Genomic DNA, 20,419 nt, shown 5'->3' with positions numbered 1-20,419 from the left:
CTCATAATTTAACGAATTTCTTCTCGGAATTTAACACATTTTTTCTCAACATTTTATCTCGACATTTTTCTCTATATTTAACGAGTTTTTTTTTTTTGAAATTTAACAACTTTAATCTCGAGATGGTTTTATTTTTTATTATTGCTTGGCCCTAATCCTCTTCCGTATTAAACAGAAAAGCCATAGAAACTCACTGGTCAAAATGTGTGGGAATCCCTCTCATGTAAGTCTTGTAAAGCCATACAGTAGTTTTGTAATGCACAAACTATGAGAGTGAGTAAATGATGACCGAATTTTCATTTTTTTGATAAACTAACACTAGTGACAAACATGGAGTTGAGTGGCAGAAGTCCAGAGCAAATTACATATAGCTCATTTAGCAAGAATAACAGGATAGAGAAAGGATAATGTTGGTGGGAAGTTAAGTAGAAGAATTGCTCACATATTGACATTTTAGAGGGCCAGCTAAGCTCATGCCAGCATGCAGCCCTGTTGCAGACCCTCTGCTCTAGGCCTCTTCCTGCTTTAAAGCCAATTGTGTTGTGTAGAGCTGCCAAATGCAAGAAGATGGATTTCACCCTCGTTCCACCACCCACATCTGGGCACATCATGATACAGGTTTCCTCTCAGGGCAACGGAGCTTAGAGCAAATGCTAATGTGTTTGTGTCTTCTTGAGTCCAACCCCTTAAAGATACCATAAGTTTTAGAGCACTACAGTCAAGCACAATGACTCTCATTTTGAAGGACTTCAGGTGCAAATTTTCTTTCTCTAAGGACTGGGAGCAGTTGGTTGGTCTAGAAAGAATGCCATATTTTGGGATAAAAAGGTAGCCTGAAAGAAAATCCATGAAATTTAACTTCACATGTGGTAAATTCAGCATGTAATGTACCAAATCCCAAGCTCTCTCCGCCATCCTGAGCATGCAGAAACGTCTGGAAGGACCGATTCTTGGCACATGCAGTAGAATAACACCGGAATGGGATCTTTTTCATGCTAGCTGCTAATTAGGTTGGCTTGCCAAAGTGAATTGACTGAAGTTCCAGACAAAAGGAAGAAAAAATTGATCTTTTGAAGCATCAAACGTGTTTATGCTGCCATTCAAAAGTTTGCGGTCAGTAATTGTTTTAAAGAAATTAATACTTTTATTCAGCAAGGATGCATAACGTTGATCAAAAGTGACAGTAATGTTGCTAAAAAATTCAGTTTTATTAATAATATTCTTTTAAATGTTCTATTCATCAAAGAAACATGAAAAAAATTGACAAAAAATAATGTTTTTTTGAGCTGCAAATCAGCATATTAGAATGATTTCTGAAGGATCATGTGACACTGAAGACTGGAGTAATGGAATAAATTGTAATATTTAACAATATTGCTGTTTATATTGTATTTTAATCTTGGTATTTTAGTCTTAATAAGCATAAGAGACTTAAAAACATTTAAAAATCTTACTAACTCCAAACTTTTAAACAGAAGTGCATGCAAATTTGATACTTAGAACAAGTTGCTTTTCAGATGTTGCAAGATGTTTACTATTCTTGTAATACTTGAGCAGTAGTAGTAGTAATGTTTGTCTTAGCAAGCACCGCTAAGGAGAGAGCCCACTGCGTGCGATTCACGTTTAAGCGTTCAAATTTGTTTTGTTTATGACAGCCTCCAGCCCAATGTGCAGATAAGGCCTGATTTAAGATAATGTCCTGGAATAATAGATGAAAACATCTCTCTGATGTAGGTCTCACACCCTGAGACGCCCAGAAGCTATGGAGCCACAAAGACTGTTTAGTGTCTGACAAACCACACGGCCACAAAGGAACTTTTTAGAGAGCTATGATATACCATTAGCAAAGCTTTGGTGTCAATTCAGGTTGTGATTTTGTCGCAGAAAGATTTCCCTCTTGTGATTTCCTTAATCAGAGAGTGAATTAAATAATTTAAAAAATGTTATAACTCCTGTCTAACTTCATTTCAGTCTCTGTCAAGATAAAGAAAGGTATTCCTGAGTGGTCTGAGAGATATTTCTCTTGTAATGAACTGTCAAACAGAGCTCTTTAATGATTATTTGCTTGACTGGAAGTAGGTGGTGTTGGTGCTGAACAAACAGTGTGGCAGTGCAGTTATTGTATTGGAGGATTTCGATTCAGTGGCATGTCAGAAAGGAGAGAGTTGAGCGTAGCTGCATCAACTTTCAATTTATCATTATTAGTACCTGCCAAAATCCCCCCCTCCCCTCCCCCAAAAAAAAAAAAAATAAATTCTGTCATCATTTACTCAACTATCATTATAGACCTGTATGATTTTTTTGTTTCTTCTGCAGAAATAAAAGATATTCTGAAGCACAATTTAGCAAATGCTGGCACATCAGCCTCTGGTCTTGAGGGTCAAACAGAAGTGTTTAGCCCTGCTGCAAGGCCATTACAGATCCTCTCCGGCGACTAAGATCGTGATTTATGAAAACGTTTAGCTGCCGTTTTGTTGGAGGAAATGCACAAAGAATCATGTGATTAGCTGACACGCTCCAATTATTGAAATTGCACGTGCTAAGCTTTCTTGTCGCGTAAGGAGCCCACTCTATAAGATATCGGCCTCATTTATTCCACAATGGGTTAGTGATTCAAACATGCTCTGTTTAGCTGGAGTCTCGAGACCCAGAAGCTGCATATATGATGGCAGAATATAAACTACCAACAGAATGTGTGACCTACTTTGGCCCTTGGCTGCTGTGTTGGAGCTTTTTATTAATATCATCTACAGCTTTTGCACTGAAGTCAAGAAAAAGCAGATGCTCAGCAACATACAAATACACCTTTGGATTGGAGAATTATGTACAGTGAGCTGTGCAAGCAGAACACGGCAATGAGGGTTTATGTAAAGCTTTATTATGAAGCTCCCATGTGTCTGTCTGTCTATCTATCCTGCTTTCTGAAGGTCTGTCTGTCATTCTTTCTGTCATTCTATCATTCTTTCTTTTTGTCTATCTATCTATTGTTTGTTCTGTCAGTCTATCCCTCTATCATTCTTTCTATCAGTTTATCCCTCTATCATTCTTTCTGTTTGCCTATCTATCTATCTATCTATCTATCGTTCTATCTATCTATCTATCGTTCTATCTATCTATCGTTCTATCGTTCTATCGTTCTATATCTATCTTTCGTTCTTTCTATCTATCTATCTATCTATCTATCTATCTATCTACAGTATATCTATCTTTCGTTCTTTCTATCGTTCTTTCTATCGTTCTGTCAGTTTATCCCTCTATCATTCTTTGTTTGCCTATCTATCTATCTATCTATCTATCTATCTATCTATCTATCTATCTATCTATCGTTCTATCGTTCTATCGTTCTATCTATCTATCTATCTATCTATCTATCTATCTATCTATCGTTCTATCTATCGTTCTATCTATCTATATCTATCTTTCGTTCTTTCTATCTATCTATCGTTCTATCGTTCTATCTATATCTATCTTTCGTTCTTTCTATCTATCTATCGTTCTGTCTATCCCTCTATCATTCTTTCTGTCAGTTTATCCCTCGATCATTCTTTTTGCCTATCTATCTATCTATCTATCTATCTATCTATCTATCTATCTATCTATCTATCTATCTATCTATCTATCTATCTATCTATCTATCTATCGTTCTATCTATCTATCGTTCTATCTATCTATCTATCTATCTATCTATCTATCGTTCTATCGTTCTATCTATCTATCTATCTATCTATCTATCTATCTATCTATCGTTCTTCGTTCTATCTATCATTCTATCGTTCTATTCTATCTATCGTTCTTTCTATCTATCGTCTGTCTATCCCTCTATCATTCTTTCTGTCTATCTATCTATCTCTATCTATTATCTTCTGTTCTTTCTATCGTTCTTTCTATCTATCGTTCTGTCTATCCCTCTATCATTCTTTCTGTTTTATCCCTCTCGTTTGCCTATCTATCTATCTATCTATCTATCGTTCTATCTATCTATATCTATCTTTCGTTCTTTCTATCGTTCTTTCTCTATCCCTCTATCATTCTTTCTGTCAGTTTATCCCTCTATCATTCTTTGTTTGCCAATCTATCTATCTATCTATCTATCTATCTATCTATCTATCTATCTATCTATCTATCTATCTATCGTTCTATCTATTGTTCTATCGTTCTATCTATATCTATCTTTCGTTCTTTCTATCGTTCTTTCTATCTATCGTTCTGTCTGTCTATCCCTCTATCATTATTTCTGTCAGTTTATCCCTCTATCATTCTTTGTTTGCCTATCTATCTATCTACCTATCTATCGTTCTATCGCTCAATCTATCGTTCTATCTATCTATATCTATCTTTCGTTCTTTCTATCTATCGTTCTTTCTATCTATCGTTCTGTCTGTCTATCCCTCTATCATTATTTCTGTCAGTTTATCCCTCTATCATTCTTTGTTTGCCTATCTATCTATCTACCTATCTATCGTTCTATCGCTCAATCTATCGTTCTATCTATCTATATCTATCTATCTATCTATCTATCTATCTATCTATCTATCTATCTATCGTTCTATCGTTCTATCGTTCTATATCTATCTATCTATCTATCTATCTATCTATCGTTCTATCTATCTACAGTATATCTATCTTTCGTTCTTTCTATCGTTCTTTCTATCGTTCTGTCAGTTTATCCCTCTATCATTCTTTGTTTGCCTATCTATCTATCTATCTATCTATCTATCGTTCTATCGTTCTATCTTTCTATCTATCTATCTATCTATCGTTCTATCTATCGTTCTATCTATCGTTCTATCTATCTATATCTATCTTTCGTTCTTTCTATCTATCTATCGTTCTATCGTTCTATCTATATCTATCTTTCGTTCTTTCTATCTATCGTTCTGTCTATCCCTCTATCATTCTTTCTGTCAGTTTATCCCTCGATCATTCTTTTTGCCTATCTATCTATCTATCTATCTATCTATCTATCTATCTATCTATCGTTCTATCGTTCTATCTATTGTTCTATCGTTCTATCTATATCTATCTTTCGTTCTTTCTATCGTTCTTTCTATCTATCGTTCTGTCTGTCTATCCCTCTATCATTATTTCTGTCAGTTTATCCCTCTATCATTCTTTGTTTGCCTATCTATCTATCTACCTATCTATCGTTCTATCGCTCAATCTATCGTTCTATCTATCTATATCTATCTTTCGTTCTTTCTATCGTTCTTTCTATCTATCGTTCTGTCTATCCCTCTATCATTCTTTCTGTCAGTTTATCCCTCGATCATTCTTTCTGTTTGCCTGTCTATCTATCTATCGTTCTGTCGTTCTATATCTATCTTTCGTTCTTTCTATCGTTCTTTCTATCGTTCTATCTATCTATATCTATCTTTCATTCTTTCTATCTCGTTCTGTCTGTCTATCCCTCTATCATTCTTTCTGTCAGTTTATCCCTCTATCATTCTTTGTTTGCCTATCTATCTATCTATCTATCTATCTATCTATCTATCTATCTATCTATCTATCTATCTATCTATCTATCTATCTATCTATCTATCTATCTATCTATCTATCTATCTATCGTTCTATCTATCGTTCTATCTATCTATATCTATCTTTCGTTCTTTCTATCTATCTATCTTCTTCTTTCTATCTATCTATCTATCTATCTATCGTTCTATCGTTTGATCTATCTATATCTATCTTTCGTTCTTTCTATCGTTCTTTCTATCGTTCTGTCTGTCTATCCCTCTATCATTCTTTCTGTCAGTTTATCCCTCTATCATTCTTTGTTTGCCTATCTATCTATCTATCTATCTATCTATCTATCTATCTATCGTTCTATCGTTCTATCGTTCTATCTATCATTCTATCGTTCTATCTATCTATATCTATCTTTCGTTCTTTCTATCTATCGTTCTGTCTATCCCTCTATCATTCTTTCTGTTTGCCTATCTATCTATCTATCATTCAATCTATTGCTCAATCTATCGTTCTATCTATCTATATCTATCTTTCGTTCTTTCTATCGTTCTTTCTATCTATCGTTCTGTCTATCCCTCTATCATTCTTTCTGTCAGTTTATCCCTCGATCATTCTTTCTGTTTGCCTATCTATCTATCTATCTATCTATCTATCGTTCTATCTATCTATATCTATCTTTCGTTCTTTCTATCGTTCTTTCTATCTCGTTCTGTCTGTCTATCCCTCTATCATTCTTTCTGTCAGTTTATCCCTCTATCATTCTTTGTTTGCCTATCTATCTATCTATCTATCTATCTATCTATCTATCTATCTATCTATCTATCGTTCTATCTATTGTTCTATCGTTCTATCTATATCTATCTTTCGTTCTTTCTATCGTTCTTTCTATCTATCGTTCTGTCTGTCTATCCCTCTATCATTATTTCTGTCAGTTTATCCCTCTATCATTCTTTGTTTGCCTATCTATCTATCTACCTATCTATCGTTCTATCGCTCAATCTATCGTTCTATCTATCTATATCTATCTTTCGTTCTTTCTATCGTTCTTTCTATCTATCGTTCTGTCTATCCCTCTATCTATCTCTGATTTATCATCTTCTTTCTGTTTGCCTGTCTATCTATCTATCGTTCTGTCGTTCTATCTATCTATCTTATCGTATCTTTCTATCGTTCTTCTCTATCTATCTATTATCTTTCTGTTCTGTCTGTCTATCCCTCTATCATTCTTTCTGTCAGTTTATCCCTCTATCATTCTTTGTTTGCCTATCTATCTATCTATCTATCTATCGTTCTATCTATCTATCATTCTATCTATCGTTCTATCTATCGTTCTATCTATCTATATCTATCTTTCGTTCTTTCTATCTATCTATCTATCGTTCTATCGTTTGATCTATCTATATCTATCTTTCGTTCTTTCTATCGTTCTTTCTATTCTTTCTATCCCTCTATCATTCTTTCTGTTCTCTATCATTCTTTGTTTGCCTATCTATCTATCTATCTATCTATCTATCTATCTATCTATCTATCTATCGTTCTATCTATCATTCTATCGTTCTATCTATCTATATCTATCTTTCGTTCTTTCTATCTATCGTTCTGTCTATCCCTCTATCATTCTTTCTGTTTGCCTATCTATCTATCTATCATTCAATCTATTGTCAATCTATCGTTCTATCTATCTATATCTATCTTTCGTTCTTTCTATCGTTCTTTCTATCTATCGTTCTGTCTATCCATCTATCATTCTTTCTGTCAGTATCCCTCGATATCTTTCTGTTGCCTATTATCTTTCTATCGTCATCTATCTATATCTATCTTTCGTTTTTCTATCGTTCTTTCTATCTCGTTCTGTCTGTCTATCCCTCTATCATTCTTTCTGTCAGTTTATCCCTCTATCATTCTTTGTTTGCCTATCTATCTATCTATCTATCTATCTATCTATCTATCGTTCTATCGTTCTATCTATCGTTCTATCTATCTATATCTATCTTTCGTTCTTTCTATCGTTCTTTCTATCGTTCTGTCTGTCTATCCCTCTATAATTCTTTCTGTCTGTCTATCCCTCTATCATTCTTTCTGTCAGTTTATCCCTCTATCATTCTTTGTTTGCCTATCTATCTATCTATCTATCTATCTATCTATCTATCTATCTATCTATCTATCTATCTATCGTTCTATCGTTCTATCGTTCTATCTATCTATATCTATCTTTCGTTCTTTCTATCTATCTATCTATCTATCTATCTATCTATCGTTCTATCGTTTGATCTATCTATATCTATCTTTCGTTCTTTCTATCTATCTATCTATCTATCTATCTATCTATCGTTCTTTCTATCGTTCTTTCTATCGTTCTTTCTGTCTATCCCTCTATCATTCTTTCTGTCAGTTTATCCCTCTATCATTCTTTGTTTGCCTATCTATCTATCTATCTATCTATCTATCTATCTATCTATCTATCTATCTATCTATCTATCTATCTATCGTTCTATCGTTCTATCGTTCTATCTATCATTCTATCGTTCTATCTATCTATATCTATCTTTCGTTCTTTCTATCTATCGTTCTGTCTATCCCTCTATCATTCTTTCTGTTTGCCTATCTATCTATCTATCATTCAATCTATCGCTCAATCTATCGTTCTATCTATCTATATCTATCTTTCGTTCTTTCTATCATTCTTTCTATCTATCGTTCTGTCTATCCCTCGATCATTCTTTCTGTTTGCCTATCTATCTATCTATCTATCTATCGTTCTATCTATCTATATCTATCTTTCGTTCTTTCTATCGTTCTTTCTATCTCGTTCTGTCTATCGTTCTATCTATCTATATCTATCTTTCGTTCTTTCTATCTATCGTTCTGTCTGTCTATCCCTCTATCATTCTTTCTGTTTGCCTATCTATCTGTCATTCAATCTATCATTCAATCTATCGCTCAATCTATCGTTCTATCATTCTATCTATCTATATCTTTCGTTCTTTCTATCTATCTATCTATCTATCTATCTATCTATCTATCTATCCTTCTTTTTGTATATCTGTCACTCTGTTCTATCTATCTAATTATCTGTCCGTCCATCTTTGTCTATCTGTCTGTCATTCTTTCTGTATATCTATCTGTCTGTCTATCTGTCAGTCCATCTAGATCTTTCTATCATTCTATCCATCGCTATATCTTTCTTTCTACAGGTATCTATCTGTCTGTCTATCATTCTATCAATCTGTCATTCTAATGTTCTATCTATCATTCTATTTATAAGAGTGGGAAGAGAAGGAGCTATGTTCCTCTTTATGTGTCGAGGACTCACATGACTGCTAACAAAATTACTGTTATTTCACTCTTTCTTCCCACTTTGACACAAGATTGTCCCTGGCTGTGTGCTACACAGTGTCATTGTATTAAGTTTATGTGCTTTTATGCTGTCTGCTCCATTGACAGAGCAGCTTTATTATGTTGACACTGTATTCCAGAGCTTCATCACAATCAACAACTGCACGAATCCTTACATTCACCCTTGCTTTCACTTAAATTATATTTTGCTGTTTTTTTTTTTTTTTTTTTTTTTGTTGTTGTTTTTCCCCAATAATATTTTAGAAATTCTTTCTTTCATTGTACACTGGCACTCATGCATCTCCTCTGGCTCTCATACAGCTTCTCTCTCTCTTCTACTGATGTTTTACATTATTTCCTGCTAGAGGTGTTCCTTTCAAAGTTCCATACTTTACACTTTCATATTATTTAATTTATTTATTTATTCTTTTTTGTATAAAGTCAATTTAATCAATTTAGTTACCACTACCATTTTATCACATTTAGATCTGTAGAAATAATCAGGCTGATTATTGTTACATTAGTACTTCTCTATGTAAATGGCCTCTGTTATGATTGGATAACTTCTCCATACTGATGTAGTTTACACTGATTTTAAGGTGAACTGGGCAGGGAACTTTGCATTGTGAACATTAGAATATCATTAAACTATTTTATTTCAGAAGATCAAGAAAATCCTGTTTTTTTTCCCCTGAAATATTGTAATAAATCTTTGTTTTCAGGTGGTGTGTGTGGTCCATAACTTCAAAGGCAAACAACTGCTGAATGAGGATCCCCCACAGGACCACCTAAACGACAATCCAATGGTCAGCTCGCCCAGGGTTGAGAGTCCGTTGGAGAAATACATCGCCTCACAGGTACTGAGCACATAGACAAAAGCACACCTGATATCTCTGAAACCGCTCTGTCAAATTAACTGACACACGGTACATGCCCTGTGTGCGGAGTGTTGAATCAGCTCTCAAGGGTCCCAATTGTGTCAGTTTGAGCACTCGTATCAACAAGATGTGTATCCATGCGCTCCTGTCCCTCAGGTGACAGAACTGAGAATGGATGATGAGGAGTTGTCGTCCCGCACTCTGAAAGACCGTCTCCTGAGTTTCTTTAGCTGGATCACAGGCCATAGCAGCCGCTTCAGACACCTGCAGAACACAAGGCAATAAACGTATGCGCACCTGTGTGAGGAGCTCAGGCTGCCAAACCTCTGGAGTACAATGACACGTCATTAAATCCCAGTTAAAACCCAATCATTTTCATTTCAAGTGAACAAAATAATTACCTATACCTAAGTACAGCGTACCCAGAGCATTGGCATCTCCGGCTGCATGTTTTCAAGTCTTTTGCAGTTCAGTCTTCATGGTTGTATCTGATCTTCTTCTGAACTTAAAGCTAATATGCAAATTATCCATTAACTTTTATGGAGATGGATTTTTAAAGTATCTTTCATTCATTTTCATGGTGCAATTGGTTGACGTTTGTCTTGGTCAAGTAAAAATGATAATGTGTATATATAAGCATACATCTTAATATACATCTTTATATTAATAAAGCATTTAAAGGGTTAGTTCACCCAAAAATGAAAATTATGTCATTAATGACTCACCCTCATGTCGTTCCAAACCCATAAGACCTCCGTTCATCTTCAGAACACAGTTTAAGATATTTTAGATTTAGTCCGAGAGCTTTCTGTCCCTCCATTGAAAATGTATGTACGGTATACTGTCCATGTCCAGAAAGGTAATAAAAACATCATCAAAGTAGTCCATGTGACATCAGTGGGTTAGTTAGAAGTTTTTGAAGCATCGAAAATACATTTTGGTCCAAAAATAAAAAAAACTACGACTTTATTCAGCATTGTCTTCTCTTCCAGAATCCTTTCCATTGAATTGATTCCATTGAATCCTTTCATCTGTCGGCGTTGGTAATGCACTTTTACGTCACCGTGGTTGTTTTTGGCGATTAGGACATCCGCGACATGCACACTTACGCACCATTTTAAAAACACAGCGTGCGTCTCCCTCAGACTGTAAACGAAGCTCTGGCGCACCGGATAACACGTCAGCAGCGTCTTACATCAGCAGCGTCACTGCGGAGTCGTGAACCACACTCCGGAGCAGAAGGGGGCGGTAATGCCCCAATAAGCTGGATGCCAACCGCCATAAAACAGGAAAGAAGAAGAAGCAGTGTCACTTTGGAGTGAAAGCGGATATACAACAGACCCAGAAGAGAAGACAATGCTGAATAAAGTCGTAGTTTTTGTTATTTTTGGACCAAAATGTATTTTAGATGCTTCAAGAACTTCTAACTAACCCACTGATGTCACATGGACTACTTTGATGATGTTTTTATTACCTTTCTGGACATGGACAGTATACCGTACATACATTTTCAATGGAGGGACAGAAAGCTCTCGGACTAAATCTAAAATATCTTAAACTGTGTTCCGAAGATGAACGGAGGTCTTACGGGTTTGGAACGACATGAGGGTGAGTCGTTAATGACAGAATTTTCATTTTTGGGTGAACTAACCCTTTAATGTATGATGCAATAGTTATATTATTGTAATATTGTAAATATTCACTAATTATATTGATTTAATATTAATATTAATAATCATACTTTTTTACATTTAAGTCACCCTCAACCCCCCATAATTTAGCACTTGGTTTAAAATGTATTTAAAGATCCCTGTCATCATGTCCTTTTTCTTTAACTCAATTAAATTATGCATTTTTTTTCAGACCACGAGGTGTTGGATGAACACCCATGAGCTGAATGTATGTTCAGTGTGTTTGGTTTAGAAATATATGAAAAACACATTGATATTGGCTGATTAGCTGAAAGGTATAATTTAAATAGACAATTGATTTTGTTACGGGATATGGGCCTTTATTGTGTTTTTTTTGGTTGGTATACCATGATACTTCAGTTGATACTCACTGTGAGACTTTTGCAGTATACCTGAGAGTCATGTAATTTGAAGCTTTTTGTGATCTAATAAGGATTCTTTGCACACACAGTTGCTTCCAGATTGTTTTCTTTCATAGCCGGTGCTCCACAATCCATTTAAATACCTGATCTGAAACCTGGTGTTGGTGTTTGAGTTGAGTGACCTAAAAACTCTTAGCAATTCCGCACCTCGAATAGAAGTCGAAACGCACTACTAAGCCCTCAGAGACTTGAAACATGTTGGAAAAACCTCCATTCCTGAGGCGATACCGTCTGCATTTAGCGCCCTAGCAGCCGTTATCCTCCATGGCAGAGAGTCAGACTTCGTGTTCAGCTTTTAATTAAGCCACACGCCACCGCTGAGCCCCGTCAGACTGTAATTAAACTGCAAATATGGCCCTTTAAATGTTTATTTATGCATTTGTTTCTTGATCTTGCACGTAAGCAAACGAGACAATAATTTAATCCCAGATTGCGGTGTTGATTTCTCTCTGCAGAATATGAGGGATTAAATGTTGTTCTTGTTTGCTTATTCAGCTGCAACAGATCATTTGGGAACAATGTCGGTTCACAGATGGTTTATTGAAATGCAGCAAATGAATGTGTAGGATATTGAGGGCTCTTTACGTCAATAAAAATGCTAATCTTCTATTTCTTCTGTAGTCGAGGGTGCTGATTCAAAATATTTATTTGTTATATAGATGTAGATGAAGTTTGGATGCAGTAATGTCCCGTGAGGTTACTGGGATGGAAAACAGAAGATTCCACTTTGCTTTCTGCTGAAATATCCCCTAGACAGATTGCTGTCAGAAACCATAATGCTGTTGAAAGTGGGAGGACAAGGCGAGGAAAATCCACATCTCTGTTTTGTCTCTTCAAATCACAGAGACTGCAGGATCATGGCAAATATGGCTGAAAGCAAGAAATAATTTGCTTGGGAAAATCCGCCCCGCATTCTCTGCCGAGGTCACAGTGTATATATCAGCGATATGACCTGTGGAGCGCTTTTCTGTGATCGTTCTTCATGTTTGCTGAATCTCTGATGAACTCGCTCCATTTCCAGCTGTATTATTTATACATTTTCTAACGCAGTGTGTACTGTTAGCTATCACTCTAAATTCAGCTACAACAGCAGAATCCCTTTCAACACCCATTTATATGTATATCTGCCTGACGTGTGTAAAAAACTGAACATTGCGTTTCAGAAAAGAGTTTTAACTGGAGTCGTACGCTCCATCAGTTCTGACTGAAACTATCTGTCTTCTGGTCCTCGGGACTCATTTTCTTTCTGACTGGGCCCATAAACCAGTAGCGTATGGCAGTTAAAGGTTAAACAGAAGCATTGGTGTATGTTGTTACCTGATTCCTATGGTCAGCCTCATGCAGGAACTTTGGCTGTGTGTGAAATGAATAAAAGAATACAGAGATATTTGGGCCCAAGCATAGCTGCATATATATGTGACCCGTGCTGGCAAAATGAGTCGGAATGCGCATGGGCTAATTACGAGCTACAGGCAACACAAGTCACAAATGTCCATTTTGGTCGAATTTGAGATTTTCACAAAAAGTTCATTAAACCCTCGTCTAGCGATCTAAATGCTCCAAATAGCAATTAAACATCTAAAAGTTTGTTTATTTGTACGTTTTCGGATAGAAGTACCTTTCCTTCACTACATACGCTTCCCCTCAGCACAGGTTTGGTATCGTTTTTAAGCACAGCATTCCAACTTTGTGAATATTCATGGTGAATTTTTGATGGCATGAGTCTGAACCAATGAAATCTGATTTTCAAACTCATTCTGATGTAAACAAATCGATCTTACACGCGCTGACCGACAGATCCGAAGCGCGCAAACAAAGACGTCTCAGACAGCGCGCGATCCCGATATACAGAATTGCTGTACTTCAAAATATTGAAGTAAAATATTGAGAAAAAAAGTTGAATATATATATATATATTTTAAGGTATAGTTGCTAGGTGATTTTGTTTTGGAACCTTTAGAAAAGTCGATTTTTCTCAATTGACTTTGCTGACTCAACAGATTTAGCTCAGTCATTTGTTCTCTGATTGCCACAGTGTTCATTTTGACAGCAAATTTTTATTTAGTTTTAGTCATAGTCTTTTGACTAAAATGCCATTTAGTTTTAGTCATATTTTAGTAATTGGAAATTGTTTTAGTCGACTAAATATAAGATTTTAGTCGACTAAAATTTAATTTAGTTAAATTGTAATGCATAAAGCATTTCTCTAACAATACACAGATCCTATACACTCATATAGGTAGGCCTACATATTCCCCAAACTGTTTGTTCACCCAACTGTACTTTGCTCGCCAAAGCGGACGTTTTTTGACCGTTCAAGTGCAAAAGGACACGAAAGAGCAAAATTCAGTACTTTTCAGGGATTGACACACTTATCATTGAGGTACTATTATAGTTTTCGTTGAAAATTTTTATTAGATTTGATTTTTAGTTCATTGTAATTTTAGTTAAAAGTTTTAGTAATTTTTTTGCTTTTAAATGTCTATAAGTTTTATTTCTGTTTGTTATTTTAATACCTCAGGTTAAGCTAAAGCTTAGACTTTACATTTTTTATATATATTTATTTTTATTTCAGTTAACGTTTACTTCAAGTAATGAAAATTTCTTTGGTTTGAGGTTTAGTTAACCCTTATACTTGTAAAATATATTGATTAATGTGTCAAATAATGTTCTTAGTCTTTCCTTCCTGTGACAGAATATTCAGTAGTTTACTATGAATTGAATAGAAATTTTAATTAAATAGAGTTTATTGTGTAAACAAAATAACAATGACCAGGAAAAAATCATTATAAACCATCCCGAAATACACTGTGACTCTTATTTTGAAATGTCTGCAGTATGCACTGTAGCAAGCTGCTCATGAGGGTGATAAATATTCATTCTTACAACTGTCTAAAACATACTACCGTATAAACATTGTGTAGTAAACATTGTCATAATTCACCAACATTATCTTGTAAGCAATCGCTTGACATAAATGTGCGCTATTCATTAACTGCGAAGTAGTCTGAAGTGCTGCTGCACAGGCCTGTAGAGGGCACAACAGCGCCGCTTTTTCCCGCGGTTAGAACAGCACGTTACACTTCAAATGTGCGCATCTTCCACACAGGACAGCAGTCCTGACTGGATATCTTCCCAAATCGTCCCCTCTTTCATTTTTGTCTAGTTTTTATTCGTTGACGAAAATTATAGCAGATTTTAGTCATAGTTTTAGTCATTCAAAACACATTTTTATTTAGTCATCGTCTCGTTTTCGTCCGTGAGAAAATGTCGTTGACAAAAATTATGACAAATTATTCGTCAACGAAATTGACACTGGATTCCCACAAATTATACATAAATTTGAAGGTTTTTTTAATAGAGATTGTGAAAATAACTCATTTTTGAAAATTTGCTCATTGCGAGTCTTTTTGCCAGCATGGGTCACATATATTTGTCCTAAACTCACGTCATTACAACCTGGCACGCACGGGTGCTCGTATCAGACATTTTGGACTTCGTTGAGTACATTTGGTTTGGACCTAAGTTTGGTTTTTGTTTTTGTGAAACCTGATTACTTTGAACTTTGATGCACAACAAGGAACCGTACATGGGTCTGCTTAAAAACAAGGGTCTGATGTGGAAGTGAACTAGAGTATTTTTTTAGTATAATGCGATTGCTGTATCCACATAATTTGCATTCAGTAAAATTTTCTGTGTGTGTTAAAACCAAAGGAACATACACTACCGTTCAAAAGTTTGCAAAGTTAGTTACACTTTATTTCGATTACTTTCTACTAACTTTAAGTAACTTTGCAACTACATGTCAACTAGCAGTCATTAGAGTATTAGTAAACTGTCTGCTTAATATCTGCTAACACTTTATTTTGATGCTCCCCAACAGACATTCTGACTCTAAATAACTTTGTAAATACAAAGTTCTGGCATGAAACTCTAGATGGCGCAGGCTAATAGGTCCTTTAACACACCTGCCAATTATCACATCAATATCTATAGGTCACAGATGATTGGTTCCTGCTGTATTAGTAGCCAATAAGCTGCGTGCTTAATCTTTAAATACGTGAGTTAGCATTGCTTAGTAGCGCAGCGTGCTATAGAAACCTTCCACCTTCCCCAGCTCCACCTGTATAGATCTGCTACGATTATTCATGTACGCTATATTGTACAGCAGCAGCATGTCTTACTTGCTCACAGCAGCGGGTCTGGAATGTATTGGCAGTAGCAAGTCCTGTACTTCCTCTGCAGCAGCCGCAGCAATTAAGCAGCAGCAGCGTAGCAGATCTATTCCGCCAAGACCAAATATATCTACATTGTCATATCCATTACCATACCAAACACTCTTGGGAGTTGTCATGACAGAACTACAAGATTCCACAAAAATATAAAGCAGCACAACTGTTTTCTTGAGCAGCAAATCGGCATATTAGAATGATTTCTGAAGGATCATGTGACACTAATGATGCTGAAAATTCAGCTTTGCATCACAGGAATAAATGATATTTAAAATGTACAGTACAGTCCAAAAGTTTGGAACCACTAAGATTTTTAATGTTTTTAAAAGAAGTTTCGTCTGCTCACCAAGGCTACATTTATTTAATTAAAAACACAGTAAAAACAGTAATATTGTGAAATATTATTACAATTTAAAATAACTGTGTACTATTTAAATATATTTGACAAAGTAATTTATTCATGTGAGGCAAAGCTGAATTTTCAGCATCGTTACTCCAGTCTTCAGTGTCACATGATCCTTCAGAAATCATTCTAATATGCTGATCTGCTGCTCAAGAAACATTTATGATTATTTTCAATGTTGAAAACAGTTGTGTACTTTTTTTTCAGGATTCCTTGATGAATAGAAAGTTCAAAAGAACAGCATTTATCTGAAATACAAAGCTTCTGTAGCATTATACACTACCGTTCAAAAGTTTGGGGTCTGTAAGAATTTTTATTTTTATTTTTTTGAAAAGAAATTAAAGAAATGAATACTTTTACAGCAAGGATGCATTAAATCAATCAAAAGTGGCAGGAAAGACATTTATAATGTTACAAAAGATTAGATTTCAGATAAACACTGTTCTTTTGAACTTTCTATTCATCAAATAATCCTGAAAAAAAATATTGTACACACATATTTTGTACAATTGTACACATTAAATGTTTCTTGAGCAGCAGATCAGCATATTAGAATGATTTCTGAAGGATCATGTGACACTGAAGACTGGAGTAATGATGCTGAAAATTCAGCTTTGCATCACAGGAATAAATTACTTTGTGAAATATATTCAAATAGAAAACAGTTATTTTAAATTGTAATAATATTTCACAATATTACTGTTTTTACTGTATTTTTAATTAAATAAATGTAGCCTTGGTGAGCAGATGAAACTTCTTTTAAAAACATTAAAAATCTTAGTGGTTCCAAACTTTTGGACTGTACTGTACAAAAGATTTATTTTAAAGTATAATAGTATTTCACAATATTGTTGCTCTTTTGACTGTATTTTTGATCAAATAAGAGAAATAAGAGACTTCTTTCAAAATATTGAAAATATGGCAAATATTTTACCAACCCCAAACTTTTGAACAGTAGTGTAATTAAAAAAAAAAAAAAAGTAACATGAACACTTTGTTTTTCTTTTCTTTTAATATTTTTTTCTTGTTTTCCAGTAAAACTTTCTAAACATCCTTAAGATTTTTACCCAAAAATGAAATTCTGTATATTATTTTTTGTAAATAAAGTATTAAATTATGTTTTTTGCTCAAAGCACTCACATTGCTTCATAAAATTGAGATTAAACCACTGGAGTCGCATGGATTACTTTAATGATGTCTTTACTACCTTTTGGTGCTTGAAGGTGGTAGTTGCGTAGCTGTCAATGGAGGGACAGAAATCTCTGATTTCTTCAAAAATATCTTCATCTGTGTTTCAAAGATGAACAAAACTCTTACGGGTTTAGAACGACATGAGGGTGAGTAAATGATGACAGAATTTTCATTTTTGGGTGAACTAACCCTTTAAGAATTGAAATTGCTTCTCAAAAGATCTTGGGACTTTTATAATTTATTAATAATATTTAATAAAAATGCATGAAATTATTCAATAATTTTTTTTGTAGTTTATTTTTCTTACCCCGTTGACAAATATTTCTTTTTTTTAATTTAAAGAGGTTAATGGAAAAAAAAAAAAAAAAAAAAACAATTAAGGATGTTTTGAAATTCTTATCGGAAAACAAGACAGTTGTTTTTTTGCAGTGTGTTTAGGTACAGCGCTAAACAGCAGCTGCTAGTAGTCACACCTGTGTGAAAAGTGTCAATGTCTTTCTCCTCAAACCTTGTGTGGAAACGGTTTGCATCTATAAGTGTCTTTCCTCTTCCAAAGCAGATTTGATGTGTTTGATGTCCTCAAGGATTTGCTGACGTCTTTCTTTCTGTCTAACTCTGTCAACAGAATCACATCGCCTTCGCTGAGATCACGTGACCTTGAGTCGGCGGTGTGGCAGACACACTGGACATCCACGCTGTTTACCGTCCAGTCCCGATAGTCACGGCTCAACGCTAACGCAGTGGTCATATTCTCTATGGTGTCGTTTTGGATCGCTCTGCCCTTGCTTTGTGTGTGTGGACATATTGGTCCTGTCTACTAATAACTGTTACCATCACGCAACTAATGACTGAAGCTTCACACTTCACATTTCCCAGACTGGCTCCGTTGGTTTTACTGCAGACCAAGCTCCAGTTGCGCGTATATATGGAAAAGCGTGTTTGTCTGTGTTTATAGGATTTGTGGCAGGTTGATGCGAATACCTACCTATGGAATTAAAATGGACTTAACTTGTATTTGTGGATATGTTTTTTCTTCGTCTGCATATATTCCAGAAAGTGTTTATTCCTATATGAATTTGTTTCTTTTTAGAGCTTGCGTTGGATGAGTGCAAACATATGGAAGCCTGTTTCCGCCTCAGAGTAAGAAAAGGTAATTGTGACTTTATTTCTTGGAATTGTGACACTATATTTCACTATGTGACTTTTGGTAACACTCTACTGAATACTTAATCACTTAATATCTGCTAACACTTTATTGTGATGGGAACACGGGACATTCTTCTGACTAGAAGTAACCCTAAGCCTAACACCTAACGCTTACCTAACAGTCTATTAATAGCAGAGGTGGGGGACTCGAGTCACATGACTTGACTCGAGTCAGACTTAAGTTGTACATTTTAGGACTTGAGACTTGCTTGACAAATATTAACAAAAGACTTGACTTTGACTTTACATTCATGACTTGAGACTTGAGTTAAATGACTCGAAATAACTTGTCTTTTGTTTAATAAATATATATTTTTGAATGCACCGCAGCCTAACCACGTGACACAGCAGGCAAGCAGGGAGAGCTATCGTGAGCTCTCTCATGGACAGAGCATGCAGTCGTGACTGAACATGGAAGGCGCTATGCCAAGAATAATTACGTAAAAAAAAAAAACGTTTTGGACATGTTAAGAGTTGACTTTGAATTGGTTTTGTGTTCATTAAACAGAAAATTGGGGTAAAATCAGTGCTGTCAGTGTTTTCCAGTTTAACGTCAAAAATTGTTCGCTTGAACGAACAATAACACATAATACCACAAATGTCTGTTTTGTCGAGTATCCTCATTAGAGCAGCCTTGAATGAGTTAAATAAAGTCTTAAATGAAAGTAAATAGTTGTGAGAAAGTGGGATGCGCGTGAGATCTGTCATGTGCGGCAGATCTTAAAGTGACAGCAACCAATGCTGTCTGTCATTGAAGAACAAAGGTAACAGAGAAAATTATTATTTAATTTTTTGCAAGTGCAATGCATTGTAAATGGTTATTCACTGTTTTTAAGGAAATGTCAGTTTTTTGCAATAGCACTTAGTATGTGTACAGTGTCTAATTGGTCTTCAGTGTTAGACTTTGAGTGAAAAGCCTATGGATAGTTTATTGGGATGCACATATTGTACACGCACACAAAGAAAAAAATCATACAGGCTTGCAAACCCAACCATGCACATGCACATGACTTGCCAGTGACTTGTTTGACCCACTTAACTTGAATTGCTTGACTTAAAGCAGTGACGTGACTTGCTTGAGACTTGAGACTTACTTGTGACTTGCACATGTGTGAGTTACTCCCACCTCTGACTAATAGTCTACTACAGTCTACTAATACTCTAATGAGAGTTAGTTGACATGTAGTTGCAAAGTTACTTATTGTTAGTAGTTTATGTCTAAAGTGTGGCTGAAGTCACTCAACTTGATAGTTCACAATTGCAACTTTATTTTTCTTAATTGCAACTTAATATCTCACTATTGTACGGAAGAGGATTAGGGCCAAGCAATAATAAAAAAATAAAACCATCTCGAGATTAAAGTTGTTAAATTTCGAGAAAAAAGTCGAGATAAAATGTTGAGAATAAACTCATTAAATTCTGAGAATAAACTCATTAAATTATGAGGAAAAAAAGTCGTAATTTAACAAATTTGTTCTCGTAATTTAACGACTTTTTTCTCATAATTTAATGAGTTTATTCTCAACATTTTATCTCGACTTTTTTCTCAAAATGTAACATTTTTCTCATAATTTAACGAATTTGTTCTCGTAAT

General features: G+C 35.1%; 1 protein-coding gene across 11 annotated transcripts in view; it reads left to right on the top strand.

The window, feature by feature from the left end:
* Positions 1–20,419, top strand: part of plppr5b (phospholipid phosphatase related 5b) — an 83,405-nt gene that overhangs the window by 58,705 nt on the left and 4,281 nt on the right. For 5 of the 11 annotated variants that reach the window (XM_048174815.1, XM_048174816.1, XM_048174818.1 and 2 more), the window contains 3 exons: positions 9,525–9,659; positions 9,837–9,967; positions 18,245–18,630. In XM_048174815.1, coding sequence (XP_048030772.1) covers positions 9,525–9,659; positions 9,837–9,965 — 264 coding nt within the window. In that variant the 3' untranslated portion in view covers positions 9,966–9,967; positions 18,245–18,630. Of the gene's footprint in view, positions 1–9,524; positions 9,660–9,836; positions 9,968–18,244; positions 18,631–18,709; positions 20,194–20,419 lie in introns of those variants that run through there. The other 6 variants (XM_048174823.1, XM_048174821.1, XM_048174824.1 and 3 more) reach the window with 4 other exon arrangements.

Source organism: Megalobrama amblycephala, linkage group LG22 (assembly GCF_018812025.1).
Source record: "Megalobrama amblycephala isolate DHTTF-2021 linkage group LG22, ASM1881202v1, whole genome shotgun sequence".
Classification (NCBI taxonomy): Eukaryota; Metazoa; Chordata; class Actinopteri; order Cypriniformes; family Xenocyprididae; genus Megalobrama; species Megalobrama amblycephala.
The sequence above is the reverse complement of the archived record's forward strand: the minus strand, read 5'-3'. Positions and strand labels throughout refer to the sequence as shown.